The sequence below is a fragment of the Callorhinchus milii genome, unplaced genomic scaffold (assembly GCF_018977255.1).
Source record: "Callorhinchus milii isolate IMCB2004 unplaced genomic scaffold, IMCB_Cmil_1.0 Scaffold2, whole genome shotgun sequence".
In the NCBI taxonomy this organism is placed as follows: Eukaryota; Metazoa; Chordata; class Chondrichthyes; order Chimaeriformes; family Callorhinchidae; genus Callorhinchus; species Callorhinchus milii.
In genome coordinates, this window is record NW_024704743.1 from 96,325,643 (window position 1) to 96,351,436 (window position 25,794).

The following is a 25,794-nucleotide window of genomic DNA, read 5'->3' on the forward strand; positions in this document are numbered from 1 at the left end:
TGGCCAACAGTTCCCAGATATAATTGAAGGATAATTCTCTTCATGGCTATTTGTAAGACATTGCTGTGTGCAATTGACTGCTGCATTTGCCTAAAAAGTACACAGTCAGTACAATTTACAGTAATTCCTGCGAAGTGCTTTGGGACATTGTCCCGGCTTGAAAGGCACTATATCAAATGTGAAGATTTCATTATTGTTTTCTTATTAATAAGAATAAATCTGAGAATAACACCCTTATTGCACCTGTACAATATTGGGTCCCAGTTTGTGATATTTCATAATGGATTTCTTAATTAAGGAATCCAAGTGAGGTCTCCTCCCGATCAGCAGACCTATTTCAGAGCAACTCAAGGGAACCCCCTCCATTGAATTTGAGCAAGTCGATGTCCCAGATATCCAGAACTTTTAATTAAGAAATATTATGAATTAGACCTCATTTTCTATTTTCCACTCATTCATCCATTTCTCTTCTGAGCAAGGAGAGAACAAGGTATTTAACAGACTATGGGATCAAATAATAAAAAAATTTAAAGAGCGAAGAATGATTAAATCCCTCTGGTTAGGTTAATGGGTGATGATTTATATTGGTAGCAGTTCGAAGTTCTGGGATTTGAAATGTGGCCAGTAAATCTTCAAACTCATCTTCTGGAATGTGGAATTGCCTGCGTTTTATGCATAATTTTTAATAAACTGTCTGTGTCCTGCAATGTCAGAACACAAGAGTCTGCTGGCAAAATGTACAGTGACACCACTTTATATCCTGTGAAGTGCTTTGAGATGTCTTGATGATTTGATAAAGCGCTATAGCAAATGCAAGGATTATTATTATATATTATTATAAGTGCTTTGTTTTCTTGTATTAGGTCAACTGGCTACCACTGATTTGGGGAAGGTACAAGCCCCTGATCTAGACGACTGGGATGACAAAACATACAGATTTGAAGGAATATCACCCAGGTAAGCAACATCTACACTGCATACAGCCTTGAAAACATGCACATACTGTATAAGGAAAAATGTATCTTTTGTCTCTAGATGTGCTATCAACTACCAAGAAGATGACTAAATATGGAAATATATATTTGTTGGTAAATGTATTTTCTATTTCACTAATTTCTTTCTATTTGCTTTGATGGGGAATTGTCCTTCTATTTTTTTTCCCTTCCACTCTCAAGGATATCCACTCAAGCACAGTATGTTTCCTCCTCCAGTTGTTAACCTGAGTGGGCATTCTTCATCTGTGAGTGTAGTTAGTAAACATTGGGAGATCAAAATGGCATCGCATTGGAGCCTAATCCTGTACTGACCTTAGTGCCCACACAATATACACATCCACTTCCCAGCATCAGTTAGTGACTAGCAATCAGTAGGAGGATCCTTGCCTGATTTCTTAACCTAATTTGTAATCCAGATTACTGAGGCCAATTGTATTGTTGGCCTGACTAAGATCTGTAAAGGACAAGAGATTGAACCTGGAACAAACCTAATTTTACGTTTAGTTTCACTCTAAGCAGCGGTTTAACCATCTGAATCATTTCAATTCCTCACTTTGGATTCCTCAATGACATACCAATCCTCTCTGGGTTAGAGGGTTGACAGATGATCCACTCAAGGCCAATGGTATTCTGTCCAGCATCAGTAATGATGTGAGAGCATTCTACAGTGGCTCTTGATGTTCTCCTCCTCTTACAGTGACAAGTGCTCTACTTCTGCTTACTGCAGGAAACCTGCCAGAAATGGGGGAAGCATCATGTTCCCCTTACAGCTTAGAAATCTAAAAGGCTGCTGTCAGCAAAATCTGAAGCAGTAAAAGATTGTACTATACTATATATAGTTTGTGCCTCAAATTGTGGAATATGGTAACAAAAGGCCATTTTGTGCCCCGTGTTTTTGACCATTTGTCAGACTTTTGGGAACTTTGCTCAGCCTCGAAACAGCTGAAATTAAAGCTTCACTGCAAACGCAAAGTTGGATGTCATAAATTAGCTCAGTGACTTCTGGTTTGCGAATGACATCTTTTAGACCCAACAAAAGGAGTTCAGTGGGGGGAAGGTGCGAGGGATATGTGGTACTGACTGCTTTTGTTTCATTAATTCATTTCATTACAGAGAAACTATTTCCTCTCGTGGGAGAATCCAGAGTAAAGGGGCATAATCCTAAAATTAGAGCTGGGCCAATTAGGAATGAAACCAGGAGGCATTTTTTCATGCAAAGGGTTGTGGAAATCTGGAATTTTCTTCCCCAAAAGGCTGTGAATGTTGGGTCAAGTAGAATTTTCAAGACTGAGGTGGATAGATTTTTGTTAGAAAAGGGTATCAAGGGATATGCGGATAAATGGACTTGAGGTACAAATCAGCCGTGATCTCATAGAATGGTGGAACAGGCTCAAGGGGCTGAATGGCCTGCTCCTGTTTCTATGCTCCTAATTTACCCATTGCATGCATTTGTTCTAGGCATTTTACTCTCAATGCAAAATCAGGGTTGCTGAGCATGACTGAGGGTACACCATGTGGATCATACAACTTCCAGGTGAAGGTGAGGGATGGTACCTGGCCAGATGTGGTCTCCACAGTGCAGGTTATTGTCAAAGAATTGAAGGAGGCTGCCATATATAACGCTGGCTCTCTCAGGCTGAGTGGTGAGTGTCAAATTCTGTCCTTTCAATAGAGATCTCATTCAGACATTAATACATATTTCTATACACTGTTAAGCATATAGGATGACCAAAGGAAAATAAAGATGGTGGAGCCCTGTAGTATAGTGGTTAGCACACTTGCCTCACAAGCGAGAGGACCTGGGTTCAATTCCTGAGCAGGGAGAAACCTTAGGCAAGTTTCTTTACTCCACACATCTCTGTTTTCCCTAACAATAAGTAGGAACCCAATTGTTCATCAATTGGTGTATCGCTTTCCAGGGATAATAATCCCTGCAAAATAAATAAATAATAGTTTGGTCACTCAATCCATGACTGTTTGTGGTACAATGCTGTGCACAATTGGTTGTTGCATTTTGCCCACAACATACACAGTCAATCCACTTTACAATATATTCTGTGAAGCGCTTTGAGATGTTTGAATGATGTGATAAGGCGCTATATCAAATGAAAGGATTATTATTCTTTTATTCTAAGAAAACCAATGGTACATCCTCAGAGTAAAAGCTGCATACTTTTCAAAACAGATATCACAGCTGAAGAGTTCATCTCCCAGTCTGCTGGTGGAGAGAGCAGGTACAACAGGCTCAGGATGTTCTTAGCTGAAATAATTCCAGCACAGCTTGAAGATGTGCACATTTTCAGCATTGTGAATGTCAAAGATCGTACGAGAGAGGTGGACATCTGGTTTGCAGCAGAAGAACCTCCATTCTACAAGGCTGAGAAAATGAATGGCAATATGGAGGCTTCCAGAGCAGAGGTTTGTATCCCTTAGACAAGAAGATGTGAAGGTCTCCACTGACGAGCTTTGCCAATATTAATTATATTAAAGGGGAAGAGTATCCTACAGAATTCTATCACATGCTCTTAAATGCTACAACTTAAAAAATTCAGGCCCCCCAGTTGGTATCTTTCAGTCATCTTTTATTCTATGTTACACAATAAATTAAACCACACATCATAGCACTTGTCCTACCAGAACCACCCTACCATCCCTGTAGGACTTTAGCTTGCAAGATCTCAGGCGTATTGGCCCTAAATTGCTGTAGACCTGTTTGGCTTGTCACTTGTAAGCCATTTTAAGTCCCAAAGGAGATCTTCATTTGATATATTAATGCTCCTTTCAACCACTTGTAATGAGTGAAGAAATAAAACCCAGATCCTTCCATCCCCAAGTCCAGTTCTCAATGGACTGATTAACTCTGGGATTTTTTTTAGATGTTAATTTGCTAATTAGAAACATTTTGTGCAGGACATCTCCGTGTGACATTAAACATTGGTCAGTATATTTTGGGCAGTATGTGAATTCACTCTACACTCTAATCTAAGCTGGGAGTATGTTGCTTTTTGGAGGTGCCATCCTTCAGAAGTCTCATTAAAATGAGGTGCTATCTGCCTCTTCGGGTGGATATTAAAGACCCTATAGTATTATTCAAAAAGAGAAGTGAGTTTCTCCATGGATGTTAGCCAACAATGCACTAGATGGGCTGCTGGATTTGCCTCCAATACACAGTCACTTCACTACACAGTATATCCTGTGAAGCACTTTAACATGTTCTTCTGACATAAAAGGTCCTATACAATTGCAAGGATTGTTAATATTCTTATTAATAAATCAGACTCGGGCCTTCTCCACTACCTCGCAAGAAGTCAGCATTTGTAGACTCCTCTTCCTACTTTCTCACCCCACCACACGTCATTTCTAAGACTAACGATTTGTTTTAAATATTTTTTGTCAATTCCTTCAAAAAAGCGATGTTTATCAACTTACGTCAAAATTTGGAAGGTTGACTATTTAAATTTACCTCCCACTCTTTAAATTTAAACCGTGTTCAGAAAGCAGACGTTTAATGGCATGTATGATTTTATTTCTTCCTAGCTGGAATCTGCCTTGGATGTAAGGATATCTCAGATCGCTGTGGATCAATGTGCCAACATAGACTGCGGGGCAACAACTGGCTGCACAAGCCTCACTGCTTTCAACCCCACCCCAACAGTGCTCAGTGCTGGGAATGTGTCATTTGTTTCTGTGACAACAGCCACCACTGCTCAGTGCATCTGCAAAGCCCGAGAAGAACAGCACTTGTCTTGTTCCTCCTATCCGCGTAACCCTTGTCTGAACGGTGGGACTTGTATCACAACTGATTTGGGCTTCAGGTAATTCAGCAACAAGTCATATATTACAATCACATTCCATTTGGTATCAGCTCCCACTAGAGCAATCTAGATGACATGTTAAACTAAGGTCCCATCTGCCTGTTCAGATAGACATTAAAGATCCCATGGCACTCTTCGAAAAAAGAAGAGTTTTGCCCGGTCTCCTGCCCAACAATCCCCAAAATAAAATTGGCCATTCACTTCATGGCTGGTCATGCGACATTGCTTACCCAAGTTTAGCTGCCGCTTTCGCCCAGAACACACACAGTTACTCCACTTTACAGTGCATCCCATGAACGGCTTTGAAACTTCCTCCTGACATGAAAGGATTGTTATTATATTTTTTAAAAATGAACTAAATTCACATAAAAAGCTGCTTGTCATCCTGTGAAGGATTGTTTCTCCTTGACCCATTGAGCTGTAAGGAGACATAAGTGACTAAAATGATTGGACTTCATTATTTAAACCTTGTATTTAAACCCTGAAATGTTGGACTTTGCTCTAGTTTACTGATTGTGATAAATTGGATAAAAAGCTTCTAAATTAAACTCATTAATTTAAAGGTTATTAAAAGTTACAAGATGTAAGCTTGCAACTTTTGATAACCTTTAAATTTCTGAGTGTTGCATGCAATCAAGAGCTGACCATCCTGCTATCTGGTGAAACAAACATTGCATGAGAATTAAATTTCAGATGCTCTGCAGAGTCTCAGCCTTTCCAATCCCAGTAGAACAAGCACTCCAAATTTCAAAATATGGTAGAAATGGTGGAGTAAGGCTATTCCCACAAATTCTGTATTTGTGCCCCAATTTCCTACCTTCCGTTCCTAGCCACAATGACTTCTACTGGGGTACAGATCCACATGCACCAACAGCTAAAGCAAGTTATTGGATAGCTCTCTTGCATTCTAAATGGATAGAAACGTGAGTTAAGTTTACACCAGCTTTTTATGCGAATTTAGTTATAAAAATAAAGAGAAAGTCAGCTTGTAAACTTGCAATAATATAAGATTGTTTACATAGCCAACAAAAATAGCAATTCTCAGCTTAGCTTTTCTGTCTGTCTCAGTCAATTATTTTAACTCAAGATCGTTAGATTTCACTTCCTTCAACTTGTAAACTCCCACATGACTCACCAGCCAGAAGCTTGTCTGATTATTGTTTGTGATTAAACGCAGTTAACGTTTTCCTTCTTCCCTTGGACAGGTGTGAATGTAGCCCGATGTTTGATGGGCCAGAGTGTCAGCAGACCAGGCATACGTTTAGAGGCCATGGTTACGCCTGGTTCCCTCCAATCAAGCCTTGCTTTGAGAGCCTTATTTCCCTCGAGTTCCTCACTGAAGCTCCCAATGGTCTTCTGCTATACAATGGGCCAGTAACACATGTGAGGGCTGGGGAGACAGAAGACTATATTACTTTAGGTATAAACCTTTAACTCAGTGTCAGATACAACAATCGGGTTTCTGAAAACCTATATTTTTTAACACTACCGTCTTAATTTAAATTTTCCACTGATATTCCTATCCTGCCCTCTTCTCTTCTTTACCAGGTAACTCATGTTGGGGTACAAATCCACTGGTCCAAGTCCACAGCCCTCACGTACCTCAGTCAGTCATTGTGAGCTGCACTCTGAGTTTTGTTAGGATATTTAGTTATGGAGACTATTGAACTGCCACCCAACCTGATCTCAGCCAGCTAAAGTGAAATTCCAACAGATGTCAGTGGATAGCACTGAGGAGCAACCCTGGCTGATTCCCTTCCTAATCCAAAGGGTTATGGTAATTTTAGCAGCTCCATTGACATGAACTAACTAAACTAGTATTGTATGACTCTGTACAGGTCACCAGAGGGGTTTCACCCACTGAGGGTTAAGAATGGCAAAATCTGTGCATTACTTTTCATATACTTAGAACAACCCAAGCCTAACACTGTCTTCACCCGACAACCTCCCTCATGCATCTTCCAGCAATCGGCAGCAGGAAGCCTGGCTGAGGTGCTCTCCACTAACTCAGAGGCCAATTGTAAGCATGACAAATCCTTCCCCGGCTGAGATCAGCTAACTCAGCACAAACTTGGATCCAAACTTACAGTCTTCCACTCAATCCATTGCAGTACTGCCATGAGGAATGGACAGGGGATAATCTATCCACAAATCAATCGTCCTGACCCTGAATTATTGAACACTTCCTACATTGTTTTACACAGAGCTCAGGAATGGAGTGCCTACGCTCGGCATCAATCACGGCTCAGGAACACTCCGCCTCCAGCTGCCCTCTGATGGCACTGTTGCTGATCGACATTGGCACCGTCTGGACATCACAAGCAATGGAAAGGTATATTTGTCAGCCTAATGGATGCCAGTTAATGGGAGCTTGTCAAAGGAAAATACTCTTAGGCATTGTCTTATTCCTGGTATATTCTCCACTGCAAACTTACATTGTCAGCATTTCCAAACGCAGTTCTTTGTCTCTGAGTTACCTTTCATTGAATTATTTTGTGATGCCTGAATTCATCTAATCTCAGAAGCTAAGCAGGGTCAGGGCTGGTTAGTACTTAGATGGGAGACCATCTGGAAACACCAGGTGCTGTAGGCATTTACCATCAGGACCACCAGAGGCTCATCAACTCAATTTATTTTGATATTCTATTTTGCCTTTTTATTGCTCGCATTTTCACTGACTTTGAAAATGTTCAATTCTGGTTCCCATTTTACTTAATAGCCTGTAGGTTAGGGTAACGCTTCAGTGTCACAACTTTATTGTCAAAAGAATGTGGGTTGAAGTGAATATATATTTCCTACAAGAAGACACTTTTTTTTCACAAATACAGCCCTCTTGATGTAATTTATTGTTGCTTTGTATTGTTGCTCCAGTATATTTGTAATTAAAAAGTACTAACAATAATTGCATTTGGTACAGCATTTTATCCCATTAAAATATCTCAAAGTACTTCACAGTGTTTTCTATCAAGTGTAATAACTGAATATTTATGGGCGAACACGGCAGCGGAATTGGCCTGACAATGTCCCACAAACATTTTGACGTTATACATGCTATATAAAAAGCAAGGATTATTATAATTAATTCTAGTTCTGGTGGAAGATTATGTAAATAATATCAAATGCAAGATTCATTATGTAATGTTTGTTATAACTGAATGCTGTTACAGAGAGTGAAAATGACACTTGACCAATGTGCTGGTGCTGCAGTGAACGAGAATGAAGGGACAGGAAGGGGACCATCTGAAATGGATCGGAGCATGTGTGAGATCTCAGGGGAAACTCCTGGGGAAGCAAGGTATGAGAGTCACATATTTAAGGCTAATCCTACTCAGTTAATAAATTAGGAAACGCCCTTGGATATTATTTTGCTTCACATAATCTGAGTCATTGAGTCAAATCCCTACAACGCCCTTCCTAATACCCTCATGAGATCCTCTAGTCCCCTTTATTGCTTTCTTAGAGCAACTGGGAATGAGCTACAACTAATGGATTTTTCAAAGAATTTTTAAGAGTTGTATTAGATCCTATCTTGATCAATCCTGATCCACTAAAAACAAATGACTTTTCAAACCTATCTTGAAGAGGTTATATATGAGGTGAAATGGAAGGGAGGGCTGGGGGCTTATGTGGAGTATAAACACTGACAAGGACTAGATGGGCTGAATGGCCTGTTTTGGCGCAGTATCACTCTATCTAAGTATCCTTATATTTATAATCCTCAACCTGGTATTATCCTGGTGAACTATATTCCTTTCCGTGGTTCTGATGTCCTTTCTGTATTGGGACATTCCGAACTGGACACAGAACTGCATCTACAACCCAATGGGCAACTTGTGTAAATTTAACATCACTGTTTGCCTCTTTAATAGATTTTTATTTCTGAGTCGTGATCTTTTTATTATAGAAGACAAGTCACTAAATTATTCCCTATTCTGCATGCTCAGACATTTAATGACATGATGGAGCCATACTTCATACAAGGTTTCAGGTCCCAACACATCTGAAATGAAACATTAAATTACGTTCCCACCAAGCTGAGTTGAGAATTCCGTCATCCACTAAATATTTAACTCCTTCTCCAAATCTTGCTCATTAGTGACTTTTGGTGATCACACTCTCTTGCCATTTTAATCCTTTGTCTCAAGTAGTTTGCCCCATGATTTCTGGCAAATTCAGCCTTATTCCTAACTTATTCTTAACTTGTTATCCCTGATTTATGACTCCTCTCAGTCCAATCTAATCAGCCTCCAGCTTAATGTTGAAGTCCCATTTTAAGGTTAAGGAACGACAATATCTCTAGTGTTCGAAAAACACACAGTGCTCCTCACCCCCATCCAAAGTGACTCCTTTCTCCGCGCGGTCTTTCAGAAGTTCAGAGGAAACACAACTGGGTTGCTTTCTGTCTCCACCAGGTTTCTAAATGTTTACCAACCTCTTCAGCTGGGTGGAGTCAAGGAGTCGCTGCCATACCATAGCAAACAAGCGAAATTCCCAGGATTTGTGGGCTGCGTGCGGAATCTGGTTGTTGACAGTAAGGTAAGGGCTCACCTGTGAGTGGCTGGTAGCGGGACGCTAGCTGTGATACACTTTAACTGATTTCAATTTTAATTTGGTTTGAATTTAGACAAGTAATATCAACCTTTATTTTTGCTTGATTTTTTTGCAATATCTAGCTAGCCTTTTGATGAAAAAAAAGAATGGTCGCAAAGTCGTCATGAACATCATTTCCTGTGCACTGTCTTGCCCTGTGGACTGTCTTGCCCTGTGCTATGTAGCAGCGTACAAATGTTGTTACTGGCACATGAGAAGTGACATCCGTGACCCACTTTCGACATTCCAGTATTTTTATAATTTGGAAGTCAATTTTCAGGAGTTCTTTTTAACACAGTAGCCTTAAGGCTAAACTATGAGCATGTATAATAATAATAACAATCCTTGCATTTGATATAGCGCCTTATCACGTCTTCGAGACGTCTCAAAGCACTCCACAGAATGTACTGCAAAGTGAATTGATTGGATATTTTGTGGGTGAAAACTCTGCAGCCAATTGCGCACAGCAGTGTCCCACAAACAGTCATGGATGGAGTGAGTAAATTATTATTAGCTTTTATTTTTTTAAGGATTACCCTGGGAAAGGGATCCACCAATCGACTAATAACCAGGTTCATACTTAGTGCTAGGTAAACAGAGGCATGCCGAGTAAAGAAACTTGCCCAACCTTTCACCTTGCCCAGGAATCGAACCGAGGTGCTTTAACTACTAAGCTATAGGACTCCACAGTTGCTTAAGAGTAGAAATATAGGAGTGAAAATTCCAATGCATGAATTGTTAATTATCACCAGAGATGATTACATGACATACCACAATTTTCTCCCATTTAATTAATAATTGTTTATTTGTGCTTATAGTTAAGTGTTGGCAAATCAACTTGTTGCAATATTGTGATTTTATTGATAACCTAAATAGTAATTTTAATGTTTGAATACAATATAAAAACATGTTAAGCTGATATTCCTTCTCTCCCACAGGTATATGACCTGGGAAACCCTGGGGAATCCTCAAACAGCAGCCCAGGCTGTGCCGTGACTGATGGGGTGTGCCACAGTGCTGGGACCTTCTCCTGTGGAGTTCATGGGAAATGTTTAGGGGAATGGGGCTCTTTCAGCTGTGACTGCAAACCTGGCTACACAGGCTACAAGTGTGACAAAGGTAATGAGAATGACAGTGCAGAGAACAACAACAACTTGCATTTATATAGCACCCTTCACACGTCTCAATTTAACAATAAATTGAAATAAATGATTTTTAAATTAATTTACTATGAGTGAATTTACAATGCGACTTATGAGATCCCTGTTCATTTAACACTTAAATAGTGTGTATCTGGGATTTAGAATCTTCTGCTCTTGGATGACCATAACAGCATTGCATGTTAAAGTTCACATTTGATAAAGCACCTTTGAAATGTTTCAAAGCATTTCACAGGCCATTGTTGTCAAGTCCAGTGACAATATTTGAGGGCAAACGCAGCAGCCATTTTGCGCACAGCAGGATCCCAAAACAACAATGATCAGTTTATTTCTCTGCCTCAATCCCTCCACCTCACCCTCTATTATCTATCCTTAAATCCCACTTTAATACCTATCTCTTTGACTGTGCCTATGATCACCTTTCCCTCCCCTTTCTCTTGCTCAGCCACTCTGCAGCACTCCAAGATGCTATCCTGAATGAAGGGCGCTATATAGAGGCAAGTTGTTGTTTGGAGGATTGTTGGCCAGGTCCCTCAGAACCTCTGGCAATAGCATAACACAAAATCAGAACCTTGAGAATCGAAATGGCAATGATTTATATCAAGAATTAGTCATTTTCAGAGTTGAAAATTCAATCTCCTTCGATGGTCGGAAGAATACCGTGCTTCTTCACAGAAAACGGATGGAAAAGGTTGTGTTTGGGTAGAGTTCTGCAGGTTGCCATTACATACTCCAAGTTATTTGCAGTATTTCTAAATCATAGTTGTTGATGACTCCTATTACGAGTCTGCAATTCAGACTTTAATCGTGTTTTACCACAGCCTTGTGCATCACTGTGCGACTCTGCATCACTGCATCATCCTGTTCATACAGCACTTTCAGACACGCTGAATAAAACATGGAAGCATAAATCTTTTCAGTAAAGGAGGCCCTTTGGCCAATCTTGTCTGTGCCACCAGTGTTGTTTTTTTCAAGTCACCCTGTTTTATTAGTCTACTTTTGCAATGAGAAAGTAACTTTAAATTATTTGCAAATAATATTAATAACATTTTTAAGAACGATTCCCCAATGATTGTCCTCGAGAGTTTAGTGGTCAGCTCCAGGGTTTGGTTTCTGTAGGTTTCATTTCTGTGACCACTTGATTGTAACATGCACAGCTTTTCTTGGCAGATTTAAAGTCCCTGGTGCTGTTGTAATGTATGCAGATTATGCCCTCCATGCTCATTATACAGTCACTTAAATATTAATGATGTATCCACTTGTGTGATTACCAAACTCACCTCAAAGGAGCTTCAACTGCTTTTTACAAACAATAAAGCTGCTCACACAGCATCATTTCTGAAAAGTTAATTAATGGGGCATGGGGGGAGATTCCTGGTGCTGCTCGGGTCAGTAAATTTTCCACTGTGCGCTTCTAATGGGAAGAAGAATTCCTGTTTTTAACACTCATCTGCAAAGTCTCCACCCATAGCTACAAGCAGATTATCTCACACAGGGAGTTTATAACATGTGGTTTGACTTGTCTTTGTGAAACAAATGACGCTGTGCAATGGCCCAGAGTCCAACCACCACTCAGTCATCCGTTCTCCTCCCTTCCCTTGCCTTCCTCCTCTTCTGAAGGTGTTTTTTGAGGTATGTTTCACCTTATGTTCAGTTCTGCACAAGTCTTCCGGTAGCTCTTTCATTATTCAGTGCAAACTTTCACAATGAATGTAGGGAATCAGAGCCAAGCCTGAGCCTTCCAGTGACTTATCAGTGTCATCTGTGCTGTCAGGAACAGGCAGAATGTGAAGGCTTTAAGTCGCCCATGGGCAATGGTGGGGGAGGGAGAATTGGCGGATGTAGCAATTTTCAGACCTCTCAAAATGGTTAGCTGAAGATCCAAATAAGCCAATTCCTGGGAGCTACTCCCAGAACTGAGGAAGTGACATGGTGCAGACTATCTGAAGACAAGTGGTAGATAGATGAATACCATACAAAACCTGTGACAGATACAACTTGCTCTGTATGGTGTTTATTCCTGTGCAGGTTTATTCTCTGTAGGTGATGTGCTTTGCTGCTGGAGTTCCATCTTATATTGGTGTTTGACATGACTAACCTTTGGTTTGGTTGTCCGTAGCTCTGCCAGAATGGTCTTTCGAAAAGGACAGTATGATTCAGCACCAGCAGAGAGGTGCTCTGAGCACTCGCAAAACACACACGCAACTGATGCTTCGGACCCGGACTCCCAATTCTTCTCTGTTCAGCCTGGCATCCAAGGACAGAAGTGAATACATCGTACTGGAGGTAGAAATCTCAAACTGTCCTGACAATGTGTTAACACAATGTAAATAAGTGAAAAATGAGTTACAAGTGATAAATGTCATGGATAAACACCTGAAGAGGAACAATATAAAAGGAAAAAAAACAAGGACTTAGGAATAAAATAGTTTGCTTCAATGACAGAACTAGCAGCAGGTTAATGGGCTGAATTATCTCCTTCTTGGCTGTGACTTACTCCAGTTTCTGATACAATGATATTGAATAATATATTCTTCACTAGTGATGTATTAGAAATTTGATGAAAAGTAATGGTGCATTCCTCAGAGTTTCAGTCAGCATTCAAACAGAGTCAAAGCCAGGAATGCCTCAGGTGAGTTCACAGGCATCTTGTTGAGAAATACGGGAGTGATTTGAGGTCTTTTTATGTAACATTAACTCTAATTTAAATTTCTGATATCACTTGAACCATCTCAATCAGATTATCACGTCTGTTGCTCTCTGTGGGAGAAGGAAATTCATGGGGATACAAATTATTGCTAAAAACACAGACTTTGGTCAAAAGAGCCCAGAATCATTCCTGCTATTTTTTGCTGTTATAAAATAGATTGTCGATGGGTATGTTGGAGTTCGTGCCAATCTTGGTGACTGGGAACATTCACTGAAGCTGCCAACAATACGTGTCGACAATGGGGAATGGACCATTGTAAACATGGACCGACACGACAACGAATTCACTCTACGTCTTGAGCATGGAGGAGGTGCTCGTGAGGTTACCTCAGTCCTTGGTACTCACAGAGAAATCCTGATAGATCCTTCTAGTCTGGTGTTGGGCAGCAGCCTTCCTGAACATCCAGCAAGCGATTTCCAAGGTATAGTTCATCATTTATCCGCATTAAGTATTTTGAAACATTTACATTGGGTGTCAGCCTGGCTCGGTTGATAGCACTCTCACCTCTAGGTCAGAAGAATGTGAGTTCAAGCCCCAGGTCAGAACTTTGAACTCATAGTCTACAATGAAACTCCAATGCAGTCCTGGAGGAGCGACACATTTTTGGAGGTGCTGTCCTTTGGATGAGATAGTAAACCAAGGCTTTCTCTGCCTGTTCGGGTGGAACAACACGATTCCAAAAGAGAAGGGAGTTTCTCCCGGTGTCCTGGTGAATAATCTTTCAGATAAATTAATCATTCACTTCATGATTGTTTTGGGAAAAACAATTGATGTCTTCGCCTACAAATACACAGTCCGTACACTTTATAGAAATTAACTTTGAAGCACTTTGAGATATTATAGACACAACATCAAATGTGTGGATTATTTCAACCTGTGAAAGGCATTATATAATGTGAATTATCTCTTTTTTTTAATGGAATAATTTCAGCAACCATTATCAAATCAACGTGACTAGAAAATGTGAAAAGGTTATACTGTTGTGTTGTTTTAAATTCAGGCTGTATGCGTGATGTCCGATTAAACGGTCATCTCCTGCCGCTGGATGGGAAGAGTACAGCTTTGACCATGACCCTGGATCGACAAGGTGTGACAATTGGTTGTCACTCAGATGCTTGTATCAACAGGCCCTGTAGCATCCCATTTAATTGTGTGGACTTGTGGAGGAAACACGAGTGCAGGTAGGGCACCATTGCCTTTTCACAAATGCACTGCATTTTGAAGATATGATATGCACCAGATTATTTGTAACAAATAGTTATATTACAAATTCCTTTTCTAGCCTGTGAGAGAGGTGGCTAATGAAAACTAGGTTCTTCACAGGGAGAGGGCAAGCTGTCAGTCTGGTGCAGTAGATAGCATTGTTTTCTCAGAGTTAAAAGGTTGTGGGTTTTAATCACAGATCAGGACTTCTGGCGCTAAATTAAATGTAATAATATCAACCTGTCCACTCCCTCTACTTAGCAGGCTCTGGTCTGCTCCACGTCCCCTGCCTGGCCCGCTCAAACATCAGCGGCCGGACCTTCAGCCTCTCTGCCCCCACCCTATGGAACTCCATTCCACATTCCCTTCGCCTTGCTCCCTCCCTTGCCTCCTTCAAGGCCCGTCTCAAAAGCCTCCTCTTCACCCGAGCCTTCGGCCTCCCTGCCTGTCCTCCACCCTCCCCGATCCTGACCCCCAGCTCGGGTCCAAATTTCTGACTATCCAGTGCCTTGGGACATCTTTCACAACATGAAAGATGCTATACACATGTCATTTGTTGTATTATTGACATTGGAAAAAGCTTCAATGTCCCCTTGTGGTTGAAATGAGGGACAAATCAAAGTGTTGGTAAGCACAGTACCATTAAGTGACAGGTTGTCATTTTTATTGCAGGTGTCCAGCTGGTCAGACAGCACTGAGAGACAGCCACACAGGTCTCGAGCACTGCACTGTATCACCCTGTGGACAATGGACATGTCGAAATGGGGGCACGTGCATCGCACAAACTGTTGTCCGCTTTGTTTGCCATTGTGCAGAAGGTTATAAAGGCCAGTGGTGTGAGATCAGCCTGGTGACTTCAGGATCCCCTGTGGGACTGAGCCTCACTTCCCTTCTGGCCATCAGCATGTGTCTGCTCCTGTTCTTAGGTACTTCAATAAAATTATTTCGGGGGAGGGAAGAGCTGTTTCCTTGCCAACTTTCTCCCTATTTCTCTTCACAAGATCATAAGCATTGTTAAATGAAGAAAGTCCTTCAGCACACCTAATCTCGTCCCTCCAGAATACCCAGCCTACCATCTTCCCATCATAGCATCAAGCAGTTTATTAAAAGAGTCCTGGCCTCAACTATCCTTGCTGGTGACCTGTTCCAGTCATTAAATACCCTCTTGGTAAAAAAAATCTGTCCTGAAATTGCCCCAATTGTACACACATGTTCTACTGTTTTGGTGCATCCCAAAGTACCATTATGGGTTTACCCCTAAAATATGTTTCACTTCCTTTTCTTAGACGCCTAAAACACTTTCCTAGACACCCTCTGGTATCGTGCCCAAGTGGCTAGTATGTGTAAGCCTTTACAATGGGTCATGGTAGGCTATTAAACCATGGTTATTCATAGTCATCAGATTATGTCCATAGGGAGTTGCTCCATAGGTTTAGAACCCTCCCCATCCAACTGCTGATCACTCAGTTCCCCCTCCTCTGCCACTGCTGGCAGACACTATTAAGCAGTCTCTCTCCTCAGGATCAGTCTCACTCGCCCTCAAAACCACGGTCATCACCCCCCTCCTCAAAAAACCTAACCTCAATCCTTCCAACCTCGGCCACTACCGCCCTATCTCAAATCTGCCCTTCCTTGCCAAAGCTCTGGAACCGTTTGTTACCAACCAACTTTGCGCACACTTCTCCCTCCACACCCTACTCGAACCCCTCCAGTCCGGTTTCTGCCCTGCCCACAGTACAGAGACGGCACTCGTGAAGGTCACAAACGACATCCTCTCTATTTGTGACCAGGACTCCCTTTGCCTCCTTGTCCTCCTGGACCTCTCCGCCGCGTTTAACTCAGTCAATCACGCCATTCTCCTCCACCGCCTTAGTGGGACCGTACTCACCTGGTTCGAGTCCCACCTTACAAACTGCCAGCACTACATTTCTGCAAATGGCTTTTCTTCGCGCTTCCACCCGGTCACCTGCAGGGTACCCCAAGGCTCCATCCTTGTCCCCCTCCTCTTCCTCATCTATATGCTCCCTCTCGGTGATGTAATCCGCAGACATGGCGTTAATTTCCACATGTATGCGGATGACACTCAACTCTACTTTTCCACCTCGAGCTGATGTTCTGTCAGCTTGACTGTTGGACATCAGGAGCTGAATGAGCGCAAATTTCCTGCAGTTAAACATCAACAAGATGGAAGCCATACCATACTCTTTGGCTCCCACCGACGTCTTCTGTCCCACGGTTCCGACCTCCTCAACCTACCTAACCTGTCCTTAAAACTCTCTGAACCCATGTGCATCTTAGGTGTCAGGTTCGATTCCCAGTTATCCTTCCTTCCCCACATCCGGTCCCTGACAGGCACTGCTTTCTTCCATCTCCACCACATTGCCCGTTTCCAACAATACCTCACACCAAAAGCTGCCGAAACCCTTGGCCATGCCTTTGTCATCTCTCGGCTGGACTACTCAAATGCCTTCGTTGCTGGTCTCCCCTCCTCCACTATTCACAAAATCCAGCTCATTCAAAACTCTGCCGCCTGCATTCTCACCTGCACCAAACTCCACACCCCGATTACACCAGTCCTTGCGAAACTACTGGCTCCCTGTCACAAAGCAGATCGACTTCAAGATCCTCACTCTAGTGCTTAAATCCCTCCATTCCTTGGCACTCCCACCCCACCCATCTCTCTTACCTCCTCTCTCCCCACAGCAGTACCCGTTACCTCTGCTCTGCTGGGATCGACCTCCTCCATGTCCCCCGAATCCTCCTCTCCACCATCAGCAGTCACTACGCCCTGAAACATTGGAACTCCCTCCCTCAACCCCTTTGCCTCCACCCCTCCTTCCCCATCTTCAGGTCGCATCCAAAGACCTTCCTTTTCGACCGTGCCTACGGTCACTTTCCCCCAAACCCTGGCTCAGCCTTGGGCTCCACTATTGTTAAGCGCTCTGAGGTGTGGTGGGCACTATATAAACGCCCGGCGTGTTGGGTGCTATATGAATGCAAGTTGTTGTTGTTGTTTACTTTCCAACAGGGATCACTAGATAGAAATCAGGAGCAGAACCTTGATTTCTCCTTCCATCCCTCCCCCCATTTTCCCTAATCCAGGTAATTAAGACAGTTGTCTGTCCTCTATTGCCTACCGTGATCAAATAACTCCGTACAGACCAGAGACTGAACCAAGTACCTTTTCAGTCTGCGTGGCTGAGCTGATCACTGAATCGTCTCCACTTCTCCCTTAAGGCATTGATTCATGTTGCTGTAGAATTACATGGGCATCAGCATCCCTCTTCAGCATCCCACTAAGCCTAAGTGGCACATTCTTCATGTGTGAACCTAGACAGTGGATTGTTGGCAGGCTATTTGGTCATGATCCTGTCCCTCCCCACTGTCCACAGTAGAGTCACTAGGTAGCAGCCAGGTGTAGGAACTTTGGTTGACATTTTCTCTTACCTAGACCAGCTGCACTGAAGTTACTGAGTTTGCTGAGATCTGACTGTGCCTTTGGTATTTCAGTTTTGGTGGTTGGCTTCAGTGTCTGGTCAATGTGTGGAAAGACTAAGTTCCAGAAAGGAGGAGTTTACCACATTCCTGTAGAGCATGAGAGCTGGGAAGATGTTCGAGAAAACATTCTGAATTATGATGAGGAAGGAGGTGGAGAAGAGGATCAGGTATGGTTCTTTTTTAATGCAAAATATTGAATTCATTAGGAAACAAAAATTGTGGAATCTTATCACCCATCAATTACTAAATACAACAATCTTTTGTTATTTCCCATAATGACAGCATAATAAAATAATTGCTACTTTGAGGGATAAATGCATGATAACCCCTATGATAACCCCATTTCATCTCCTTTAACTCCTCAATCCCTCTCCCCAACGCCACCTAACCCACCTCCATCTCCAACCACCCATGGAAAACAATCTCACCGCACTCCCTCTCCACTGCCTTGGACTCCTCCCCCTCTGGCCCACCTCCCGCACTGATTTATCCTCCTCGCTCACTCTCCTCCACATCTCCCTCTCCACCATTCTTGATGCCCTTACCCCCTCACCTCCCAAACCGCCTCCTGTTCACGAACCTCACCCTGATACCACAGCCACCTCCGCTCCTCAAGGGTCAGGTGGGGGCCGCTGAACGCACCTGGCTCAAATCTGATCTAACAGTCCACCGGCAGATCTGGCTGGACCACATCAAAACGTACCCCTCCGCCCTCGCCTCCTCCAGATAATCCTGCTACTCCAAGATAATCTTGGAAGCAAAGGACAGCCTCAGGCTCCTCTTCACCACCAACCAACTCCTCCATCCACCCTCCCATGCCTCACCCATTCTCTCCTCAAACTGACTGTGAGGAGATGCTGGATTTCCTCAAGTCCAAAATTTGAGGGGATCCAATCAGCTGTCTTCGCCCTTCAACCCGCTATTCCCTCCCCATCTCGCTCCACCACACTCCGACTCCTACCCATCCCTCCCTCCACATCTTCAAACCTGTCAACCCCCTCCTCTCTCATCACCACCATATTCAGCATGAAATACATCACCTGCTCCCTTTACCCCATCCCCACCCCTCTCCTTATCTCCCAGCTCCACCTTCGTGCCCATCTACTCTACGACACCATCAATCTCTCCCTATCATCTGGCACCATTCCCATCTCCTTAAAGACAGCTATCATCACTCCCTTGCTTCCAGGACAACTGATGTCCTGACAGACTTTCTGTCAGACATCAAGTCTTGGATGAGAGCCAACTTTCTACAGCTGAATGTCAGCAAGACCAAGGCTTCCACACCTCAGGCACTGGCAGTATCAGCATCCACGGATGCACACTCCACCTCTTCGAGCCACTCAGGAACCTAGGCGTCTTGTTTAACCCTCAACTGTCCTTTCTCCATCATATCCGTGCCATGACCCACTCTGCCTTCCCCCACCTCTGCAACATTGCTCAACTCCACCACTGCCTCACCCCTCAGGCTGCCAAAACCCTCATACACGCATTCATCACCTCAAGGTTCGACTACGGAAATCCCTCCTTGTCGACCTCCCCAACTCTTCCCTCCCAGCTGCAGATCATCCAGAACTTTGCAGCTCATGTCCTCTTCCATACCAGGCTCCATGACCCCATCACCCCTACCCTCGCCCGGCTCCACTGGATCCCCATCCTTCAGAGGATGGAATTCAAAGTCCTCATCCTCACTTTCAAGGACCTCCATGGCCTTGCCCCCTCCTATCTCTCTGATCTGCTGACCCCCTATCAACCTGTCCGCTCCCTCCATTCAGCAGCCTGCTCCATGCCTTCCGCCCGACCAGCCCTACTATCGGCGACTGGACTCTCAACCTCTCTGCCTCCACCCTTTGGTACTCCATCCCACAGTCCCTTCATCTTGCTCCCTCCCTTGGCTCCTTCAAGGCACGACCCTCCCCTTCGACCGTGCCTTCAGCCGCCCTCCTACCGCCCTCCCTTATCCCAACCCTGCCCCCATGCTCGGGTCCTGATCCTTGACTGTTCAGCACGTTGGGACAGCCTCCCAACGTGAAAGGCACTTTACAAATGTAATTTTGTTGTTATTATGTGTGCACAGTCTCTGTGAGACTGTTTCAATAGTTTGTTTGTATGTTATGTTTCTCAAAAGCTTTGTTGAATGTTTGAATGCTACAAATACCAGATAAGAGATAATTCTGAATATGGGCAAGACATTAGTTAGGCCACAATTGGAGTTGAGTTGAGTGGCTTTGGATAATCTGTTATAGAAAGGACGTCACAGCCATGGAGAAGGTCCACGAGAAATTCACTTGGTTAATACTAGGGAAAGGGATTATGGTTATGTTGGGTAATTTGAATAGATGGGATTATTTTCGCTGGCCCAGAGAAGAGGGTTCTAATTGAAGGGTTTAAAATAAATGCCATTAGTTTCTCCAGTGTTTTATTTATTCCTGATTTACATTATGTGAAATTCACAGTGGAGAATGCAGTAAACCATTATTGGCTGTTGTAAACTTTCCAAATACATTCCAAGTAACATTTATAAAAATCAAATGCTGGCTATATGTTAATCAATTGGTGTATTGCTTTCAGGGATAATAATCCCTCAAAAAAAAATCGTCACTCAATCCATGATTGTTTATGGGACATTGCTTTGTGCATTGGCTACGCATTTCGCCCACAAAATACACAGTCAATCCACTTTACAATATATTCTGTAAAGTGCTTTGAGACATCTCAAAGATGTGATGAAGCGCTATATCAAATATACAGACTATTATTAAAACTAAGTGGGTTCATTTCAATTGATTCTTCCTGTGCACTTTCAAGGCAAAACTGTGAGACCACCAACATTTGTCAATGGAAATTTGCCAATTTCCAGTTAATTCATTTTTAATTCTATCTCTGATCAACCCTGTCAATTTTTTTTTAACCTCAAATCCTCATGTGCTGTTTTGTTCCGTGTTTAGAATGGCTATGACATCAGTGAACTAAAGAAACCTCTGCGAACAAGCCTGTCCCAGTCATCCTCAGCAACAACAGCTCCACTGCTAAAGGTCTCTCCCGATTCACAAGAGAAACCACAGGCGAGTCTGAATCCTGGCCTTAACATGACCCCTGCTGAAATCAGTGCATCCAGTACATTAGACTTCAAGAAGTATGTGTCTCGGATTATCTGGGATGCAGACAATGACCTGCGAGCCATCCCTGAGGACACGGTGCACGTTTACTGCTTTGAGGGCCGGGGCTCACTGGCTGGCAGCCTCAGCTCTGTGGAAACATCCAGCATCGAGGAAGACTTGAACTACGATTATCTCAGAGACTGGGGCTCAAAGTTTGACAAACTGAAAGAGTTTTGTGGCCATAAACAGGACATTAGCGTACAATGTTAGGGAGAGGGATCGTAGTCGCCCAGAACATTTTGGAAATCCCTGATGACAAATCACCTGCAATATTATCTAGCCATTCCATTTCTAGATTATTTTGAAAATCATTAAAATGTTATACTTTTAAAAGATGAAGCTGAATTTCAAACACGTCAGGTCTGCACATAAAATGAGAGGAGAGCAAGTTGCTCTTTTTTTAAAAAAAACTAGTTGTGTTGAACGTTTTGTGTTGTGGTGCTTTCAGACAGTCGTTTTTTTTTAATTATAATGGCGTTTACAAAGACACTCAGCATTATACAAAGGACATTTGCATATATGCTGGTTTCTAGTGGATGAAATGTACAAAGAACGTAAATTGTATCTGCCTTGCAGAGGTAGAGTCAAATATATAAGGACCACAAGCCAAAGATGAGGTTCAATCCCACATTAATGTCAGTAATGAAAACAAAGCTACTGATCTTCCAAGCGATCCTAAAACCTGACTCATTTGGAATACAAAGTTCTCCTGTGCTACCATCCCAGATGTCAGAACTTACAATTGTAAAACTTCCTGATGGAAACATTTGTCCTAGCCAATGCTTTTCGAAAACACGAGGGGTGAAAAGTGCAATGTTTCATAACAATTAATATTTATCAAACACATTAGCGAATCTTGAAGCATCACATTTTTCAGCTCATTGAACTCTGTAAATATCATGTGGAACATTATCCATGGTAACTGATGTACCAACTCTTACAGTAACTCACTACCATTGGATTATGGTGTGGTCCCTCTGAGAATTACAAACTAGATTGTAAGCACCCAGCAGTACTGTCCTCTTTCAAATGGTGTTAAATTATTTTTGTACCATAGCACGTTAAATATTTCTTTGAGATGTATTTATTTTGTGTATGTTAATCTTCTGTACTGAATTTTAGTGTATTGGTGTAATTTACAATTGGAAGGCAATGCGCTCTTCTCTGATTCTCCTCCACTTGACGAATACTGCCTGAATATTGGACTGTTAATGCTTACAAGAATACTGAGGTTCTTGGGGATAAGTGTCCCAGTGATGGAGGAACAGTTCTTAATAATGTATTACTGTGATAGTATCCATCAATGGATCAATTGAAATACAATGCTCATTAGCAAGAGGAAATTCTATTTACTGTGGATTGGGTGGTTAACCAAAGGTTAACTGGTGTTAGAATTTGCTAAACCTGTAAGCTATAATAGCATGCTCTGTTGCATTGAGAGTATGCTAACTCTAAGGTTGTAATGGAATTAATTTCTTTTTAAGTTATTTATATTTTCCCCCCACTTCCCTTCTTTATGACTGCCCACTTAGACCAAACAGAGACTGCAGACATTCAGGTTGCTGCAAGAGGAGTCCTGTGGAAAATTGGTTATAGCACTCGCCTTGCAAGCAAGAGGACCTGGGTTCGATTCCTGGGTAGACAAGTCTCCTTACTCCACATGCCTCTGTTTACTTATAATAATAATAATAATAATCCTTGCATTTGATATAGTGCTTTTCATGTCTTCTAGACATCTCAAAGCGCTTCACAGAATATGCTGTAAAGTGAATTGACCATATATTTGTGGGCAAAACGCGGCAGCCAATTGCACACAGCAGTGTCCCACAAACAATCGTGGATTGAAACTTAGCAGTAAGTAGGAACCCAGTTGTTAGTCGAATGGTGGATCGCTTAAAAAAAAATTGGTCACTCAATCCATGACTGTTGGTGGGACACTGTTGTGCACAATTGCAATCACAGTCAATTCACTTTACAGTATATCCTATGAAGCACATTGAGACGTCTCAATGACATGATAAGGCGCTATATCAAATACAAGAATTATTATTCTACAAAGTCTTGAAAGTATGGCTGAGTTATGCACTGGCAGACGAGAGGGAGAAATCACTTGGAAGGGTCAGAAAAGCATTGTCTTTTATGAACATTTAGGAAACATAGGCATCAAAATGTAAATTTTGCTGCATTTTATGAATTCCCAAACTATTGGGGGAGGGGAGGAGATATGTGTCTGCTCCCATGTCCCATGCATGCTAATGATATTATAGGTTATAATGTGAGTTACAATCAGCCACTGGGGTTTTACAAGTTCTTTTGTCTGCTGACAAATAGCAATTGTTTACTTGTATATAGCATCCTAGAAAGGTTACAGCACAGACAGAGGCCATTTGGCCCATCATATCCAACCTTAACAAACGTTAAATGGAAGGGCAAGAAATTGACAAAGAAAGGTCATGGTTATTTCACATGCTTCATCAAAAAAATGTGCACCATGTTTTTGTAACTTTTATAAATGTTTCATTAGTTATCTCCGGGAGAATGATTTTTTTTCAAAAGAAAGTAGTCAGACTGGATTGTAAATATAAATGTATACCGTTTTCTACACAATTAAATGTTCCTATTTCTCTTCATGCTTGGACGTTAATAAAACATCCTGTCACTTTCTTTTCAGTGTTTTTTCCTTGTCATATGTCAATCTACAGTAAGGGACTCTCTCTCTCTACAGTAGGGATCTGATAGCTGCTGGAAGGCATTACCTGGAATCTGAGTTTGTGAACACACGTTCGTACACCAATACCTGGAATCCTCTTTGATTGATTTGCAGAGAAGCAAGCCGCTGATGATTAAACTCCACACCTCCAATTGGTGGAACCATTGCTCAATGGGAAGGGATGTGTGCCCGGGCTGCGGACAGGCAGATGATGGCAATGCTCTCACGCATTTCATGCTGAGATGGGTTGCCCACCGGGAAGCTCATAGGGAATCCTTGGTACCTATCATCGACTTAGTGAGGATTCAAACCCGTGCCTGTCAGATGTCGAATGACCACCTTGTGATTATCCTCTGGGGTGTGCGGTGGGGGAGGTAAGACAGTCTCCTTGGAGCAGACCTTGCTCCAATGTGACAACCTGGCAGTGGAATGTCGGAATTGAGCCAGTCCTCTGTGGCAGTCTTTGTAGTTTGGTTCCAGAGCCAGGAGGGTCCATAAAAGTGCAGAGCACTGACAGCACAGTCAGTCTGGCTCATCAGCAGGACCTGGAAGGGCACACCAGCCATTGGGGATGGGGTGTCATCCCACTCAGCTCCTGTTAACCCTGCAAGCCAAAGCTTTAATGGGTAGGATGGTCCTAGCTGGACAAGCAGTGGGAAAGCTTGCCGGACAGTGATATCTGGCAATGGCGTATCAATGCAGTTTTAGCTGGTTAAACTCCAGCAGTATCACAACACACATTAAGGGGTTCCCAAGCCTTGGCTTTTCCCAACCTGCACCTAATACTTCCCAGAATTAGGTTCACAGAATGCATTTGTCCAGGGAGAGAGTGCACATTTCATTCCAACACTCTATCTCTGGAATTTCCATGTATAGGTGGGATGAATGGAATATTCATAACCTCAGTCGCTGGCAGCATCAGCCTCCACGGCTGCACACTCGACCTCACTAAGCCAGTCAGGAACCTGGGTATCTTGTTTGACCCTGAACTGTCCTTTCTCCCCCACACCTGCGCCATGACCGGCACTGCCTACCACCACCTCCGCAACATTGCCAAACCCCACCACTGCCTCACCCCTCAGGCTGCCGAAACCCTCACCCACGCATTCGTCACATCAAGGCTCGATTATGGGAACTCCCTCCTCATCGGCCTTCCCAACTCTTCCCTTCACAAGCTGCAGGTCATCCAAAACTCTGCAGCTCGTGTACTCTCACGCACCAGGCTCCGCGACCCCATCACTCCCACCCTCGCCCGACTCCACTGACTCCCCATCCCTCAGAGGATCGAATTCAAGATCCTCATCCTCACCTTCACGACCCTCCACAGCCTTGCCCCTCCCTACCTCGGGGTTTTTATTTGCAGTAAAAGTCTCTACAGCCAATAGTTTTCTCTCTCACTCTCTGCAGTAGGAGTCTCCCTTCTCTCTATCTTCACTGGGGTCTCTCTCTATTAGAGGGATAAATAAATAAATAAATATGATCCTTGCATTTTGATATAGCGCTTTTCACGTCGGGAGGACGTCCCGAAGCGCTTCACAGAACACACTGTAGAGTGAATCGACTGTATATTTGTGGGCGAATGCGGCAGCCAATTGCGCACAGCAATGTCCCACAAACAGTCGTGGATTGAAAATGACCAATTTATCATTGTTTTTTTTCTCTGTCTCTCTCTCTCTCTCTCTCTTTGTTAGAGTCTCTGTGTGTCTCTCTCTCTGCAGTGAGAGACTCTCTCCGGTAGAGGGCGCTGTGTGAGTGCAGTGAGAGACTCTCTCCGGAAGAGGGCGCTGTGTGAGTGCAGTGAGAGACTCTCTCCGGAAGAGGGCGCTGTGTGAGTGCAGTGAGAGACTCTCTCCGGTAGAGGGCGCTGTGTGAGTGCAGTGAGAGACTCTCTCCGGTAGAGGGCGCTGTGTGAGTGCAGTGAGCGACTCTCTCCGGTAGAGGGCGCTGTGTGA

The 25,794-nt window shown here is 43.0% G+C and overlaps 1 protein-coding gene across 1 annotated transcript in view; it reads left to right on the forward strand.

Annotated features, from left to right (window-relative positions):
* Positions 1-22,749, forward strand: part of si:dkey-22o22.2 (neural-cadherin) — a 134,376-nt gene extending 111,627 nt beyond the window's left edge. The window contains exons 19-33 of the mRNA XM_007888374.2: positions 864-957; positions 2,454-2,638; positions 3,181-3,413; positions 4,533-4,810; positions 6,016-6,230; positions 7,015-7,142; positions 7,978-8,105; positions 9,223-9,346; positions 10,339-10,519; positions 12,680-12,846; positions 13,427-13,691; positions 14,271-14,451; positions 15,146-15,399; positions 17,984-18,138; positions 20,920-22,749. Coding sequence (XP_007886565.2) covers positions 864-957; positions 2,454-2,638; positions 3,181-3,413; positions 4,533-4,810; positions 6,016-6,230; positions 7,015-7,142; positions 7,978-8,105; positions 9,223-9,346; positions 10,339-10,519; positions 12,680-12,846; positions 13,427-13,691; positions 14,271-14,451; positions 15,146-15,399; positions 17,984-18,138; positions 20,920-21,342 — 3,011 coding nt within the window. The 3' untranslated portion in view covers positions 21,343-22,749. The remainder of the gene's footprint in view (positions 1-863; positions 958-2,453; positions 2,639-3,180; positions 3,414-4,532; positions 4,811-6,015; positions 6,231-7,014; positions 7,143-7,977; positions 8,106-9,222; positions 9,347-10,338; positions 10,520-12,679; positions 12,847-13,426; positions 13,692-14,270; positions 14,452-15,145; positions 15,400-17,983; positions 18,139-20,919) is intronic.
* The last annotated feature ends 3,045 nt before the right edge of the window (positions 22,750-25,794 follow it).